The sequence below is a fragment of the Oncorhynchus tshawytscha genome, linkage group LG01 (genome assembly GCF_018296145.1).
Source record: "Oncorhynchus tshawytscha isolate Ot180627B linkage group LG01, Otsh_v2.0, whole genome shotgun sequence".
Taxonomy (NCBI): Eukaryota; Metazoa; Chordata; class Actinopteri; order Salmoniformes; family Salmonidae; genus Oncorhynchus; species Oncorhynchus tshawytscha.
Window position 1 is genome coordinate 42,753,022 of NC_056429.1, and position 16,218 is coordinate 42,769,239.

A 16,218-nucleotide genomic window follows, 5' to 3' on the forward strand; every position below is an offset into this window, starting at 1 on the left:
TAAGAGTTGTATGTCTCTCCCCAGATGGGATCATCCCAGCAGACAGTACCATCAGCCCAGAGTTCTTCATAGGCTACCAGAATGGAGACATGGGCCAGGCTGGAGGCTTCCCAGGCAGGTGAGCTCAGAGTAGATCAGGGGTTGGACTGCACCTCTATCCCCATCCCCTAGAGGCTCCTCTTGGCGGTGAGCTGCACCTTTCCCCCCTCTACCCCACCATCCACTGGAGAACCACAGCAGGGCTGGTTGTCTTTCTCCTGCATTAACATTTACATTTGAGTAATTTAGCAGACACTCTTATCCAGAGCAACCTACAGTAGTGAGTGCATACATTTTCATACTTTTCCGTGCTGGTCCCCCGTGGGAATCGAACCCACAACCCATGCTCTACCTACAGAGCCACATGGGACTGACAGGCTGTCCTGAAGCAGGACAATGACCCCATAGCAAACCGTCTCAGCCTCAGTCTCTGCTGCTTGGTGAACGGTGTTATTCTTCTCCAGTATTCGCTGATCTTTGTTATTGAACCAGGGGCAGGGGCTGTGTCAACAGTCCTCCACTATCCCAGAAGGCCATCAACAGCAATACTGGAGCTTTGAGAATAAACACACACTCTGCTCTACACTGTTGAGGCTCAGATACAGTCTGCAATGAAATAAATATTTATATTTATCATAAAACAAATATTATCCTTTGATTTTTGCCGTCTTAAACAGGCCTAATATGTAAAGTTGAAGTCATTTGACATGCTGTTAAAATGATGAATGAGTGAGGAAATGGGGAGTTTTTTAAAAGTCATTTGTCTTTTTTATTATCAAACATCTTGCGTGCCATAAATGTTTTTTCCTGTCGGAGTATGTTTGTGTTGACTGCTGTTGAGAGGCTTGCTGTGTAGAGCAGATAGCAGGACAATGCGCTGAATCCATGCAACAGTTATTTCAGCTTTCAAATGGATGAAGGAGAGGGGAGGGAGGTAAGGAGAAACCGATAGCAAAGAGAGCGAGGGAAGGGAACGGAGAGAGAGCAAGCGAGTAGGAGGCTTTTTCCCCAAATTTCTTTGTAACTGATACCTTTTAAATATACTGAGCAAGCTGGGGGAATTGGCATCTGTAAGAGTGTTTTAATTTGGCCAGTGTACTCTGGAGTGGTCCAGGTTAACACAATAATCAAAGCCAGCTCCAGCGCTTATTTAAAACTGTGTGAAACATGGTGTGAATGGGGTCTTTTAAATGGGTTTAATACAATCACTGTTATTTGTATAAATATCATAATGAGCTATTTTATATGAACTATATAAAATGTCTCTAGTCCCGGGTCGGTGGGAAGAAGCGGGTCCTTTATTTTAAAGAAAGTTCAAATAAGTCCCAGAAGCCTCAGTGGGCCAGGCGACAGAGGCTAAGCGAGGGTGCCGTTCGTGTCCCCGTGTGGAAAGAGAAGTGTCTGGGTTTTACTAGAGGTGCACAACAGCGTGAGATTGGAGGGTTTCTGATTCCCCCCCACCCCACAACACGCAGACAGGCAAATCAATGAGCGCTTTGAAAGGACTGTCAGTGATTGACAGTCAAGAGTGTTAAGGAATGTAAAACTAAAGGAAAACAGAACGGCGTTGCAATCAGGTGAGACAGAAAAAGAGGGGGAGGGGGGAGCTGGTTATTTAGCACTTGTGTAGTGGGTAGCTGTAACCTGAGGAGTGACAGCCAGGGGAGAGATCAAAGCATCTCGGGTGAGAGGGCCGGGCGAGGTGGGAGGGGACAGACGTATGAGGGAGTAGAGGGTCAGGGGAGCAAAAAAAGGAAAAAGGGCCTGCTTCTCTTCCTGTGCACTATGATCTCTGTAGAATGTGTCCCCATACCTCACCCCGGGTTCACTGGGGGCCTGTAGTACCAGGGTGGAAAAACGAGGGCCCTTTGTCTGCTAACATAACCCTCCCTCTCTGAAAATGTCACAACACACACGCATGCCTGGAATGGAGGTGAAAGATGAGCTGATTTTACATGTCTCGTATGAGGAAGTGTGTGAGTGAGTTGTTGATCAACTGACCCTCTTTATCGTAACGTGCGCATTTTAAACCAGTGGTATTCAAACTTTTTTGGAAACCCATTTTTCCCCCAAAGAAAAACCCCACTACACTCCAAATCTAATGACACAATCTTAAAATCTGTACATTTGGATCTTTACATCAACAGAACCTTCAATTCATTGCATTTTCATCTCATCAAAATAAAAATAATTACATTTACTCAATAAACCCTGCTGCAGTTCCATCGCGACCCCGACATTTGAATACCACTGTGTTAATCCTTTCCTCATCACCACCAGAACCAGACTGCAGGCCCTGACCTGAGGTCAGGTTGTGTCTCTCTCTTTTTCCCAGGCCCAGGGTGTAGTCAGACAGATGGTCAGTGAGGCAGGCAGGATTTCCAGGTAGGCTGTGAGGCAGGCAGTCAGACAGTGCTATCAAGACAGGCTGTGAGGCAGGCAAGCTATCCAGGCAGGTTGTGAGGCAGTCAGACAGTGCTATCAAGACAGGCTGTGAGGCAGGCAAGCTATCCAGGCAGGTTGTGAGGCAGTCAGACAGTGCTATCAAGGCAGCCTGTGAGGCAGCAAGCTATCCAGGCAGGTTGTGAGGCAGTCAGACAGTGCTATCAAGGCAGCCTGTGAGGCAGCAAGCTATCCAAGCAGGTTGTCTGACTCAGAGCGCTGGTGTTTCTCCAGTGTTTCTCTTAGCCTGCCTCTCAAATCCCCCCTGACAGCCGAGCGGAGATGAAAAATACATATTCCTGCCCAGTGAGGTAGAGGTTGGGAAGGGGCACGAGGAAGAGGGGGTGGTACAGCGTGTGTAACTGATCACTGGAAGTGATTTGGGCTAAAAACAACACATGATTATGGGAGCTCACAGGGGCAAAGCAAACAGCTCGTATTTTAATGAGCCTTAGAATGTCGGCCCGGCCAACCAACAACTGACAGTGTATAGACCGAGAGAAAAGGATTGAGGGTGGAGTGCAAGAGAAGGGGACATGCTGTCGTTTGTCGAGGGGCAGTTTATCCATCACGCTGTTTGGTTAATTCACCCAGTCCGAGGTAACAAGACGGTCGTGTTGACCCCACTGCACAGCTGAATGGTCAGACCAGCTGGTCACAGCAGAGAGACGACCAACCGTGAAATCGTCCAGCCTTGCTTCCTCTGTATCCACATCCCCATAGTAACTGATTTGTATGGTTGTAGCTACAGCCCCTTTATCATCCCCCAAATAGGCTGGGGTTGCTGGAGGGGTGGAATGAGGGCATGCAGGTTAGACAGGTCTGGCTGTTGGTCTCTAACGGAGCTGTGTTTTGACATTTAGCTGTTTTTATGTAGTTGGCTCACTGGCTGCCTCCACTGTTTACCCCTGCAGCTACAGGTGCCCTGTCACAGAGCTTCATTGTTATGTCAGAACCCTGTATTAGAGCAGATGAATATTGAGTAAAGTTTTTAAAGCTCTTTCACTTAACGTTCAATTATACTACGAAGCCTTTTACCATGTTTTGTTTGTGTCCTTGTATGTTTCACTGTCTCAGAATGCCACCTAGTGGGGGTATTTAGAACCATCTCACATGATGTCGACGTGTGTGTGTGTGTGTTTCTAACCCTTCAGTATGAATATCGATACGTTTAGACAGTCGACGGTAACCTCTGGACAGTGCCCCGCCACAGCTTCCGGCTTCCGGCCAGAAGAGCAGTTCTTCTACAGCTAGGCTGGAATCGGCCTCCAGATCAAATTGGGTTCAATACACCGCACAGACTGACAACAGCTATCTCCCGTGTAGCTCGCTACGCTATGCCGTGTAGTGATGAGCGTATCAACACTACTACTGTGTGTTTAACAGCTAGTCGCTTCAAGTGCTCTATTCCAAACTCTAGCAGTGATGATGTTGCTGTTTTATTGAATGCTAACATTACATCTTTTAAGCTACCCAAACGCTTTTCTGGAAAACAAATCTTTTTCTAGTTAAGGTCATAAAAAATGGCAATTTGTTTTGAGCTTTAATTGGAATATATTTGCATATATCTCAATGTGTTCACTATAAGTATGTACCATAATACAAGAACGCATACTTAAGACTAAAGTTAACTTATACAGGATGAGCGCTGCTTTGTTTCCATAGGATGTTTTCTACACATTACATTTCCGAAGTAGAGGTGGTTGGTTGGTATATTGCACAGTGTTAGTCTTATTCTAATAGTCCAGTGACTGTGATGGTCCTTTTTATAGGTGACCTCATTCATGAGACTGACAGTTTTACTTTGCCTTTGTACAAACATTCAGTAATTATGTTTATTTAACTGTTTTCTTTTATATAAATTAACAATTTGTTGTGTTGCCTCTTCATTGTGCCTGGTGCTCGTCAGAACAAATTTTTCTGTGGTGCAATATTTAAAATAAAGTGTTGAAAATGGACAATGTTTGAGGTGACCATTCCTTGTACCGTCCTTGGCACCCTCAAAGATGAGCAAAGAAAAGGGTATAAAATAAATCATTAGAATACTGAGCTATATTGTATGCTCATTGTTTTGAAAATTAGTTTATACTTGTGCAATTGCTCAGAAATTGATTTTGTTTAACAACTAATAAAAACAATTCTCAAAAAGATGTGTCAAAATTAATGGCACCCTTTAAAATGTAAATATTATACTGTCCAATACAGCTGTTTTTATCTCCATATCAAATCATATTGAATATGATGTCACCATGGAATGCCAAAACTACATCCCACCAAAACAGGCAGAAATTTCAGGTGGTCTTTTCAAACAGCTCTGACACCAAAAGGGCATTATCATAATTTCACAGTATTATCCCAACCTCATAGTGTAAGTATATATTAAACAGAACTGCACTGGGCCTTTAAGTTCATCTCATTTCAACCATTTATACTCGACGGAAATGGCCTATATGGATAGGGATACATTTCAATGTTTCTTACAGAATAAATGTTGAAAGGGAACAGTTTGGAGATAATGGGGAAATTATTAGACCAAAGGTGAGTACACAACAGTTCACCTGACACGACTGAATCCAAACATTACACTGTTGATTTGATGTGTATTTTACATTTACTATACTTTTCACTGCATTTGTTGATAATGAAATCTGAAAATACTCTGGATACATTCAGTAACATAAGACTTCCTGGAAAATGTGGGGTAGGTGCAACATAAGACAAAAACATAAGGGTTTGAGTAAGAGGACTAACTGGTGTTTCCAAGTGGCCACACACCTCTTCAAAGTATGTGATTTCAATGCACTTTTATGACTCAAAGAAGAGTCTTCAACCATAAGGTACTTATGCCGTGGAGGAAATAGAGCAAGCACACTTAAATATTTTATATAAATATTTATTTAGTCTTGCCCTCTGAATGGCGCACACACACAATCCATGTCTCAATTGTCTAGAGGCTTAAAAATCCTTCTATAACCTGTCTCCTTCATCGGCACAGGTGGATTTAACAAGTGACATCAGTAAGGGATCTTAGCTTTCACCTGGATTCTGTCTGTCATGGAAAGAGCTGGTGTTCCTCATGTTCTGTACACTCAGTATTTGTATTATTTATTTTATACAGTCTTTATCAAGGGTGGCAATCATTTTGTTTATCCATGAACAATTTTAGAGTCTGAGAAACTATAAAATACTGTATGAAATCTAGAAAAACCAGCCAGCCGTCCAGTGCTTGTGTGTTATTTAAATAAAATAACCTTTGTATTGTTTTATAGACAAATAAAACACGATGCGTTTGCCTTTCTTTAGCACTGAAGGGTTAATAGCTGAGTTTATGGAGCACAAAAGTAGCTGAAAACCAATTAATTACATTTAGCTAGCAATTAACTTAAATATACAGTGAATATGCACAGCCCCTTTCCAAATTGCCAGTGTAAAATGTTATGTGCAGGCACTGGATGGTGTTGACATATCAACACAGCTAAAGGTTATTCAGAAATAAAGACACTAGACCAGTCTCCATAGCAACCACGTCCATTGGAAATGGCTCCTTCTTCATGGAATCAATGCAGTAGGCCTACGTGTATACAGTATAATAATATACTCCTCAAATCATGATGCCTTTGGATGTATCTCTTATTGGGATAGCTGTACATAGAACAGAAAATCCATAAACCCTCCATATGTAGAACCCTCCCATTGCTACTCAGACCGATTCAATATACGGCAGTGTTCTTGATTTAATATTGAACAACTTAAACTGGCATATATCAAACATTTCTCAAATCATCTAAAATACATACAAAAATCTATGACACAAATGAAGTTCAACCCACACAATTGCAATAGTCAATTTGATGTTTTCCTTGGTTCTGAATTTCATAATCCAGTTATGGCCATATCTCACCACATTGGTCTTCTCACAAACACAATTGTATACATTCATATTTTACCAGTTTTATGGAAACTTAGTTTTATGCTTGTATAAAAATTACTTTTTTTTACAGTGATGGCAATCTCAGTCGGTTTCCACAATAGCAAGGGTATAGTCTATCACCTTTCCATACTCCTCACATTTACAGTGATTTAAAAAAAAATGGGGCCCTTGTCATCCTTTATTCTCTGTGACATCAGGCCCCTCACTTTGTCACCACTCTCTTATAGGTTATGACTACCTGGGTAACGCTGTACCATCTTCTCCACTCCCAACTCCTCCACCACCAGGTCCCAGATCTCCTTCACACAGTCCTGGGCCTTGGGGGCAGGCTCCCCAGCCTGGAGGGCCTCTTTGGCTCAGCAGGGAGGGTGGCCGGGGCTGTGGAGGGACGACATTCACATTGGCTGCTGATGCTATGGTTGAATCAGAGCATGCAGTGACTTCAACACTAGGCGTTAACGGAGAAGCTAAATGTTGCTTCAGCGACATGGTTAGGGAGAACGGGGTCCACCCTCTGATAAGGGGGTCGGTGGTGATGCTGACAGGTGATTCACTCACACTGACCTCTAATGCAAGGTCAGAGGTCACAGAAACGCTAATCTCCTCTCTACTGCTTAGTGACACTTTGACCTCCTTGGCCGGGGCTGCTGTTCCTGACTCCACTGTAACATCTTCATTAGGGGTCTCAATGTGTGACGGGGGCCAACTCGCTATCTGTAACCAAGTCCTCATTCCCATCATCAGGGATGGATGGGGCTGTCACAGGCTCCTCCACATCTTTGGTCTCTACTGCTGCAGCAAGTCTGGAGTCTGCAGGTGGCACCGTTACAGGCTTCTCACCACTAGAGGGCACTGCTGGGTCACTGTGAGGAGGACTCTCTCTATCAGCTTTTGGTTCAGTAGTGGTGATCGTGAGAGAAGCCACGCCACTGAATCTTCAACAACTACCGGGTCAATGACAGCTACATGGTTGACAACACAAACAGGGACAGGAGATGTGGGTCAAGGACAGAGTCCGGACTGGGGGAAGGAGCTTTGCGCTACTGTGGTCGGTGTCCCTACTTTCTCCTTTTCAACAGCGACTGGCTCTTCTACCGTCACTATTTCAGGGGCAATTGGATTGTCTACGTTCTCTGTCTCAACTGGAGGGCCTGTGTCAGCATGAGTGGTCTAAGATAGAGCAGGAATGTCCACTTTAGCTGCCTCAGTTAGGACAGGGATGTCCAATTGAGCTGTTTCCGTTGTAGCAGATCTAGCCACTTTATCTGTCTCGGCTGGGACTGGAGAGTCCCATTGAGTCCCATCAGTTGGTTCTCTATACAACAAGAGTACCGTCCTGGCTGGCATGAAAATGAGCCAGGAGAAAAGCGTCCTCCATTTGCTATTTAATTGCATAGGTGACATGTATTTTTTTCCTGCTGCCCCTGTTTTATTATCACTTGTGAATGATGCCCAGCTTAAGGCAAAAAAGAAACAGCACATGCTTTTTTTTGTGCAACTTTTTAAAATCATGGTCACACACTTCGTGTAGCCTAGCCCATACTCCCATAGGCTTGTATCGCAACAAGTGGCCAAATAACTTCTTAAAATGAAGCACATTAATCCACGTTACAACGGGTGTAGAGCCTAACTGGCATACACACACAGCGCCTGTGTCAAGTTTAGGAAAGATCATTTTCACCTTAAAATGTACCTTGATAATAAGACCTATAATAAAAATGCATAATCGCATTTGCAGCCTACTGCCGTGTGCACATTGTTGCGCTTATAATGTAAGAAAAAGCCTAACAGTTTATCAACATCGTAAGTTAAACGCTCTCATCTGTTGTGTCAGGCTCATTGCTTAAAGCGTTTTTTTAATGCTAGTGGTTGTACTCATTTGGGATCTATCGCATCCCACAACCGTCCCAGACTATATTTTGAATATTTATTTCTCGCACAGAATAGGTCAACTTTTGTATTTTTGGAATAGTAAATTGACACAGGCTAGTGCTTTTGCTATTCATTAGGCCTACACATCTTGTTGGCTGTAGAAAATTAAATGTGGACAGTTCTTTCAATATCTTCAGTATGTGCCTCGGAATTGGATAAGTACACGCGCAGTTACGTGCTGGATGTGTCTGTCTTCACCGGATGTGTCTGTCTTCATTTGTAGCCTATAATAAAGACCCTATCACGTGACAGAGAGCCGTGTGAATGAGAGGTGCTTCAGCACGCAGCAGGGAGAAGGGAATTATAATTATAATATTCATCCCAAGGGCATAACGGGCCCCTGGCCGCAAAAGGAATTGACTTTTTCAGGGGGCATTATGGCCACACAAAGGGGATGTAGCCGGGAAATTCGAGGCATTATCAAGTGCTTGTCAAATTGTGAATGAGGGACTGATATACCTTTCATGCACATTTTTTCAAATCATCATTAGAGTTGTATCATGCAGCCTTAGAATGTGCTAAAAATCAAATCACAAATTATGCATATAGAAGTACCTGTTTCTTTGTTTACTGCTCAACACAGAATAGCCACATGTGCGCACTCCCTCAGGTCTTTTGGAGAAAATATCCTTTCTATTTTCTTCAGCTATGTTCAATTGTATTCTTCATTCTATAAAATAATCTAAAATAATGCCACTAAATTCTAAGCAAATCTTGTCTGCTAAATGAACTAATGTAGCCCACAGCCATATGGCATCGCCAGATCAGAGTATGCTATTCTGCTCTTCTGAAATAGACTACATTTTCTAGATATCATGTTTCTTTAGACCCGTCTAAAATAACTAATGGATTTATTGTGATGATCTAGGCTATATTACATGGATTTATTAGACTTTTTCAAATGTAGATGTTCCAAAGGTCTGCATCAGTGACTTGTAGGCTGTGCGTGGAAGCCGGGAGATGCTAAATGTGTTTATGTTAAGTAATGGTCAAATACTGAGAACAGCAGTTATTTGCGTGACAATCACCGGCTGACAAAATTTCATGACCGCCACAGCCCTACCCTTGTGCACCCCCACCGACCACCGGGCCATTGCCATGAAGAGGAGAGGCGGGCTGGGCTGTTACCTCGGCTTCGGGCTGGGTCTGGAGCTGTCCGGGGAAGCCTAGCATCCTGGCTGGGTTGCTGGGGTGGAGATTATGCTGGAGCAGCTGGACTGGCTCAGGAGGTCTCTGGTGTCTGTGAACAGATTGTGTTTCTTCAGCCTGGCTGCCTCCTCCACCACTGTAGAGCAAACAGAGACATGTTTAAAAGCACGCGCACTAATAATATTGGTGTGGGTGAGCAGAGAGAGTAACATTGTAGTAATACCTAAAATATGTATTACAATTGAATACGATACAAATGAATAACTCCAATATCTAGCAGAAACAATACCTTTGATGACTTCCTTGTCCAGACTCTGCAGCAAAATGCCCTCATAGATATTGTGAACATGGACAAAGTTGGAATAGTCTGCATAGATGAACTGTTTAAGACCCTGCAGCTCCTAAAGACACAGAAACAACCATTTCAACCTGCGATTTTCTAAACAATAATGAGATTTCAGGACACAAAAAATATGTAAAGGCCTGTGCTCTCAAAACACTTATTTTGGGGCAGTATAATTTATGCTGGCTTTCCCCCTATTTTCTTGAGGGTTTTGAAGGCTAGCTGAGAGACTCACTGTTTTGCAGGTGTGTAGCAACTGATAATGTAATAAAATACCAATAATGGAAGAGGAGCTAATAATGTAAGAACTTTTGCATGTGTAAATAATGTAATATACACTCTCTTTTACCCATACAAGCAAGACCCTCTGTCATCTACTAGTGCGACCATCACTGGTGCAGTGAGACCCTCTACAACGTCTACATCATCCACAAATATGACCACCACCGGTGCAGCCATGGAAGATGATGAAATGGAGGAAGCACCGCTGGATCTCGGACCACCTGAGATTATTATGACCCTCACGGAAGTGACCACTGAGGACCTTGTTGAACAGGATGTGGCCGTGGAGACAAACGAGGAGAGACACGAAGAGGAACAAAGCCACACCAGGCGCCATCGGCGGTACCAGCCCCCAGATCCACTCATTTCAGCAGAGGCACCTCCAAGCTGTCAAGAGGGATACAGCCCAACCTGATGCTCACAGGAAGGAGGAGGAAGAGACCCTCTTTGCCATCAGCCTGGTGACAACCCTAAAGAGGCTGCCTCAGCAAAGAAAAGCAGCAGTCAAGGTTCAAATTAATTTTTGTGATGCCGAGTTCAATGTTACATTTTTTTCAAAATGAGAAGAAAAAAAATCCAGAAAATCACATTGTAGGATTTTTTATGAATTTATTTGCAAATTATGGTGGAAAATAAGTATTGGCCATAGTGGAGTTTGGAGTGTGACTGTTTGAGGTTGTGGACAGGTGTCTTTTATACTGATAACAAGTTCAAACAGGTGCCATTAATACAGGTAACGGGTGGAGGACAGAGGAGCCTCTTAAAGAAGAAGTTACAGCTCTGTGAGAGCCAGAAATCTTGCTTGTTTGTAGGTGACCAAATACTTATTTTCCACCATAATTTGCAAATAAATTCATTAAAAATCCTACAATGTGATTTTCTGGATATTTTTTCTAATTTTGTCTGTCATAGTTGAAGTGTACCTATAATGAAAATGACAGGCCTTTCATTTTTTAAGTGGGAGAACTTGCACAATTGGTGGCTGACTAAATACTTTTTCGCCCCACTGTAGCTGTTGTTTCTGGGTTAGAAAATATCCTAAAACAAGTTTGTTGTCTAAACATTTGCCTGTCAAATTCATCTTTTGATCTGAAATACAAATTCCATGAGTAAACAGCAACAATTACCAATGTTACCATACTGTTCCAATATTTATGCCACTAACTACACTATACAAGCAGTATTTAGTTAACATAAATCTCACCTTTTATGGTGTTAATTTATGTAATGCTTGTAAGTGTTGTTTTTCTCTTCCCTTCCAGAGATGCAGTCAATTTAGCTGACCAGCTCACAGGAAGGACAGGAAGAGGTGAGCTGTCTGGTTGTTGTTTTGACCTTCTCCTCCAATGGGTTTTGAGCAGGAGGTGAGGAGAGGACGCGAGGAATCAAGGAAATGCAACTGATATTTTCCAAGGGTCCTCACTTGAGATTTTCTAACTTATTCCGCTTACTAATGTCCTTTCTTAGTAGGCTTTTTAGTATAAAATTAATGGAATTCATAAAGTAAATAGTTTCTCAATACTTACTGTAGGACAGCATTCATTATTCGTTGTACATAGATTGCATGAAAATTGACTGAATTGAAACTGACACACCGGAGAATTCAGATGCTCTTGTTGTTCTTTTACAAGACTGAAGGTGAAATGTGTGTTTACCTGTATTGTGGCTACACATTCACAGACAGCCCTGCCCTCTCTCTCTTTATGGCCATGTCTGAAGTTCCCCTACTATGTCTAGGCTTTATGAATTGTCCCTGTATCTGTCTGCAGTTGTGCATGCTCTTGCTCTTGTTGTTCTCTTACAGATTACAGGCTACACAAACATTTTTGTATTTTTACACGCACATACATGGACACACACCTCTTTCAATAGTTATTTTATTTTTGGTAACATTTCTACAACACACATACCTGTCGTGTTCTTTCCTGCACTTGAATACTCATTAAAGTCTAATGTTTTCATAGTCAGTTGTTTCATTTGTTTATTAATATCTCATTTAGACTTAATCTGCTTATTTCTTCCCTACACCTTTGCAGATCTAAGACCAGATTAAAGTAAAAACACACTCTCTTCCTAACCTGCATTTTGTCAGACCAGTGAAGATGGTGGTAAACTTTACTATTTGTATTGTCCCTAGGTCACCTAGGGTCCATTGTTATCATACTAACTGTATGTCGTATAACCTTAATTAGAGCTCCTGCTCACCTGATGTACCATGCCAGGTGTGTATAATACTGATGTTAATGGGAGAGGGAAGGGGTTAATGTGTGGTCTTTACTCCCAAATTTCGCTTTCAAATGAAGAGAGACAATGAGACATAAAATAATCTGGGAAAAAATATATATTTCATGGACAACGGTGGATGGTTCTTAAAATAACCTTGGTGTTAGGGGGCTCTTAAAAAAAGCTGTTTCAAGCCATGGCATACTGCTATGGGACTTCACCTGCTGGCGATGAGGAGTAGGTGGTCAGCTTCTCCCTCACCTGGAGTGCCTGTCTGGGGGCGTTGTTGGCACCTGGGGGGCGTTGTTGGTGACATCAGGTAGGTGACCATTTGGCGTGCCCATCTCCTGGAATGACCTCCGCAGGTAGTTGTGGAGAACACTTGGCCTTCACGCAGGCATCGACATTTGAGGGGCTGAGACCAAGCACTCTCCAATACATTCTCCACCAGGCTGTCAAGAATCCCAAAGGCGCATTTAACATATAACCTTGCCCTGGATAGTTGTTTGTTAAAGATCCTTACAGGCTTTGGCAATGGCAGCTGGCATCCAGCATAGGGCCTCATGAGGTTAGTTCTCAAGTGAAGGCCTCATCGCCGACAAAGAAGTGGGGAATGGGTCCCAGGTCTTCAGCCCCAGGGAGTGATGCAGGTGGTGGAGTCTCCAGGGTGGCATCCTGAAGTGCCTGGCTGAAGGCAGAGTCCCGGAGGGTCCCGTTATCACTTCCCTTGCCATAAGTACCAACATCGACAACACGGAAACAGTAGATGGCATCTACAACAGCCAAGAGTACAACTGAATATGTACCCTTGTAGTTGTATAATTGCGACCCTGAGCACAGTGGAGCCTGGATTACTACATGTTTCCCGTCAATGGAGCCAAGACAGTTGGGGAAATTCCACCTCTCCAGGAACTCGGCAGCGATGGCCCTCCAGTCTTCCTCCTTGGGGACAGGCATGTATTCACCAACCAGACAGTTGGTCTCCAAGAATGTGAAATAAAATTTAAAACAATTATCAATATTGTGATGAACTTGAAATTCCACCCACATATTCTATCTACTCAAATACAATACCGGTAAAAAGTTTTAGAACACCTACTCATTCCTTGTTTAAAAAAAAGTATTTTCTACATTGTAGAATAATAGTAAATACATTAAAACTGTAAAATAACACATATGGAATCATGTAGTAACCAAAAAAGTGTTAAACAAATCAAAATATATTTTAGATTCTTCAAATAGCCACCCTTTGCCTTGATGACAGCTTTGCACACTGATATTTGGTATTCTCTCAATCAGCTTCACCTGGAAGCTTTTCCAACAGTCTTGAAGGTGTTCCCACATATGCTGAGCACTTGTTGGCTCCTTTTCTTTCCGTCTGTAGTCCGACTCATCCCAAACCATCTCAATTTGGTTGAGGTCAGGGGATTGTGGAGGCCAGGTCATCTGATGCAGCACTCCATTACTCTAATTCTATGTAAAATTACACAGCCTGGTCCTGTTGAAAAACAAATGATAGTCCCACTAAGCACAAACCAGATGGGATGGCGTGTATCGTTGCAGAATTCTGTGGTAGCCATGCTGGTTAAGTTTGCCTTGAATTCTAAATAAATCACAGACATTGTCAACAGCAAAGCACACCCACACCATCACACCTCCTCCTCCATGCTTCACGGTGGGAAAAACACATGTAGAGATTATCCGTTCACCCATACCGTGTCTCACAAAGACACGGTGGTTGGGACCAAAAATCTCCAATTTGGACTACGGACCAAAGGACAAATTTCCACCTGTCTAATGTCCATTGCTCGTGTTTCTTGGCCCAAGCAAGTCTCTTCCTCTTATTGGTATCTTTAGTAGTGGTTACTTGCAGAATTTGACCATGAAGGCCTGATTCACACATTCTCCTCTGAACAGTTGATGTTGAAATGTGTCTGTTACTTGACCTCTGTGAAGCATTTATTTGGGCTGCAATCTGAGGGGCAGTTAATTGACCATTTCTGAGGCTGGTAACTCTAATGAACTTATCCTCTGCAGCAGAGGTAACTCTGGGTCTTCCATTCCTGTGGCAGTCCTCATGAGAGCCAGTTTCATCACAGCGCTTGATGGTTTTTGTGACTGCACTTGAAGAAACCTTCAAAGTTCTTGAAATGTTCCATATTGACTGACGTTCATGTCTTAAAGAAATGATGGACTGCTGTTTCTCTTCGCTTATTTGAGCTGTTCTTGCCATAATATGGACTTGGTTTTTTACCAAATAGGGCTATGTTCTGTATACCAACCCTACCTTGTCACAACACAACTGATTGGCTCTAACGCATTAGGGTGGCTACTTTGAAAGAATCTCAAATATAAAATATATTTTGATTTAACACTTTTAGGTTACTACATGATTCCATATGTCTTATTTCATACTTCTGTTGTCTTCACTATTATTCTACAATGTAGAACATAGTACAAATAAAAAATGATCCTTGAATGAGTAGGTGTTCAAACTTTTGATTGGTACTGTATATGTATTAATAAGGAGGCACAGCATAGGTAGTCAGTTTCGACATTGCTAGTTTGCTTCCTTTACCTAACTGAATCTGTGCAGGTGTTTTAAAACTTTTGACTAGTAGTGTACCTACCTCATTACAGTTTATTATGCTCTACTAATTATATTGTCAATTATGTCATCAACCCTCATTAACAATGCCTTGAAACAGTACAATTCAGTCTATGACTGTATCAATAAACTGTAGCCCAGGCCAACTCTACTCTTAGAAAAAAAAGGTGCTATCTAGAACTTAAAAGGGTTCTCTGGCTGTCCCCATAGGAGAACCCTTTGAGGAACCCTTTTTGGTTCCAGGTAGAACCCTATTCGGTTCCACGTATAAACTTTTCCCCAGAGGGTTCTACCTGGAACCAGAAAAGCTTATCCTATGGGGAAAGCAGAAGGACACTTTATAGGAACCCCTGTTTTCTAAGAGTGTATGTGATTCCAATAAGAATGTCATGAATGACTGTAAATGTCTTGAACAACAAGTGGTCCTGGAGAAGACTAGCCTACCTTCATCAAGGCAGAAGGCACCCCAACTTTCTTTTCATTTGGTAACATTGCATCATTAAAAAATCATTTTAAACCAAAAAAAGTTAGTCCTAATGAACATTCTGTAAAAGTACATCTGATGTCACATAGGGGCTATTAACTAGACAGCCCTTTAGCTAGCTAGGTTGCACATAAAATATATCTAATATCAATCAATTATGTTATCAAAGACTAAAAAAAATCACTAGAATTGAGCTTACAGGAGACAAATCGCCAGGCTTTCAACTGGGCTGATGGATTGGTGGAAAAGTCGGGGTCCATCTGGGCGATCCAGGCTCCAACCATCTGGAGCAGATGATCGAACTGGCTTCGTTCCAGACGAAAGTAACTTCGAAATTCCTCTCCCAATAGTCGAAGCTCTTGGATGAGATGGTGGAACTTTGCTTTCAAAACTTCAACCATATCTGGACCCACATAGACCTGCACTTCGACGGGGCTGGTCCCGGCCCATCAGTGCAATCAAGACCACTTCCTCAACATTTGTCTCATTGTTGAAAGAGACTACTCTCTGCTGTCTTGGCTATTTGTTATTGCATTTCGCTCCAAAATTAGGCTCTCACAATACATTTTTTGATGTCATCGAATAAATAATATGTATGCTACTTGGCAAATAAATAAATGAATAAAATAGGTAAAGAAATTATGCAATCAAACTGTTTTTATTATGTAATCCCCTTTTTTTTTTTTACTGTATATGTAAATTAAAAAAATTAAAAAATTAACATTCACATGTTGCTACTTTCTGTCAAGTCTAAGCATACAATTTGATGCATATGTTCGATAAAT

At 42.2% G+C, this 16,218-nt stretch overlaps 2 protein-coding genes across 4 annotated transcripts in view; one reads left to right on the forward strand and one right to left on the reverse strand.

Annotated features, from left to right (window-relative positions):
• Positions 1–4,439, forward strand: part of LOC112250912 (kinesin-associated protein 3) — a 53,131-nt gene extending 48,692 nt beyond the window's left edge. For both annotated transcript variants that reach the window (XM_024421456.2, XM_024421466.2), the window contains exons 19-20: positions 25–118; positions 3,636–4,439. In XM_024421456.2, the coding sequence (XP_024277224.1) occupies positions 25–118; positions 3,636–3,735 (194 nt within the window). In that variant the 3' untranslated portion in view covers positions 3,736–4,439. The remainder of the gene's footprint in view (positions 1–24; positions 119–3,635) is intronic.
• LOC112250921 (protein Niban 1) overlaps positions 1–16,218 on the reverse strand; it is a 78,541-nt gene that overhangs the window by 33,832 nt on the left and 28,491 nt on the right. Inside the window, exons 13-15 of one of the 2 annotated variants that reach the window (XM_024421479.1) lie at positions 9,783–9,894; positions 9,473–9,629; positions 6,198–6,790 (exon numbers count right to left, since the gene is read on the reverse strand). In XM_024421479.1, the coding sequence (XP_024277247.1) occupies positions 9,511–9,629; positions 9,783–9,894 (231 nt within the window). In that variant the 3' untranslated portion in view covers positions 6,198–6,790; positions 9,473–9,510. Of the gene's footprint in view, positions 1–6,197; positions 6,791–9,472; positions 9,630–9,782; positions 9,895–16,218 lie in introns of those variants that run through there. The other variant, XM_024421490.2, reaches the window with a different exon arrangement.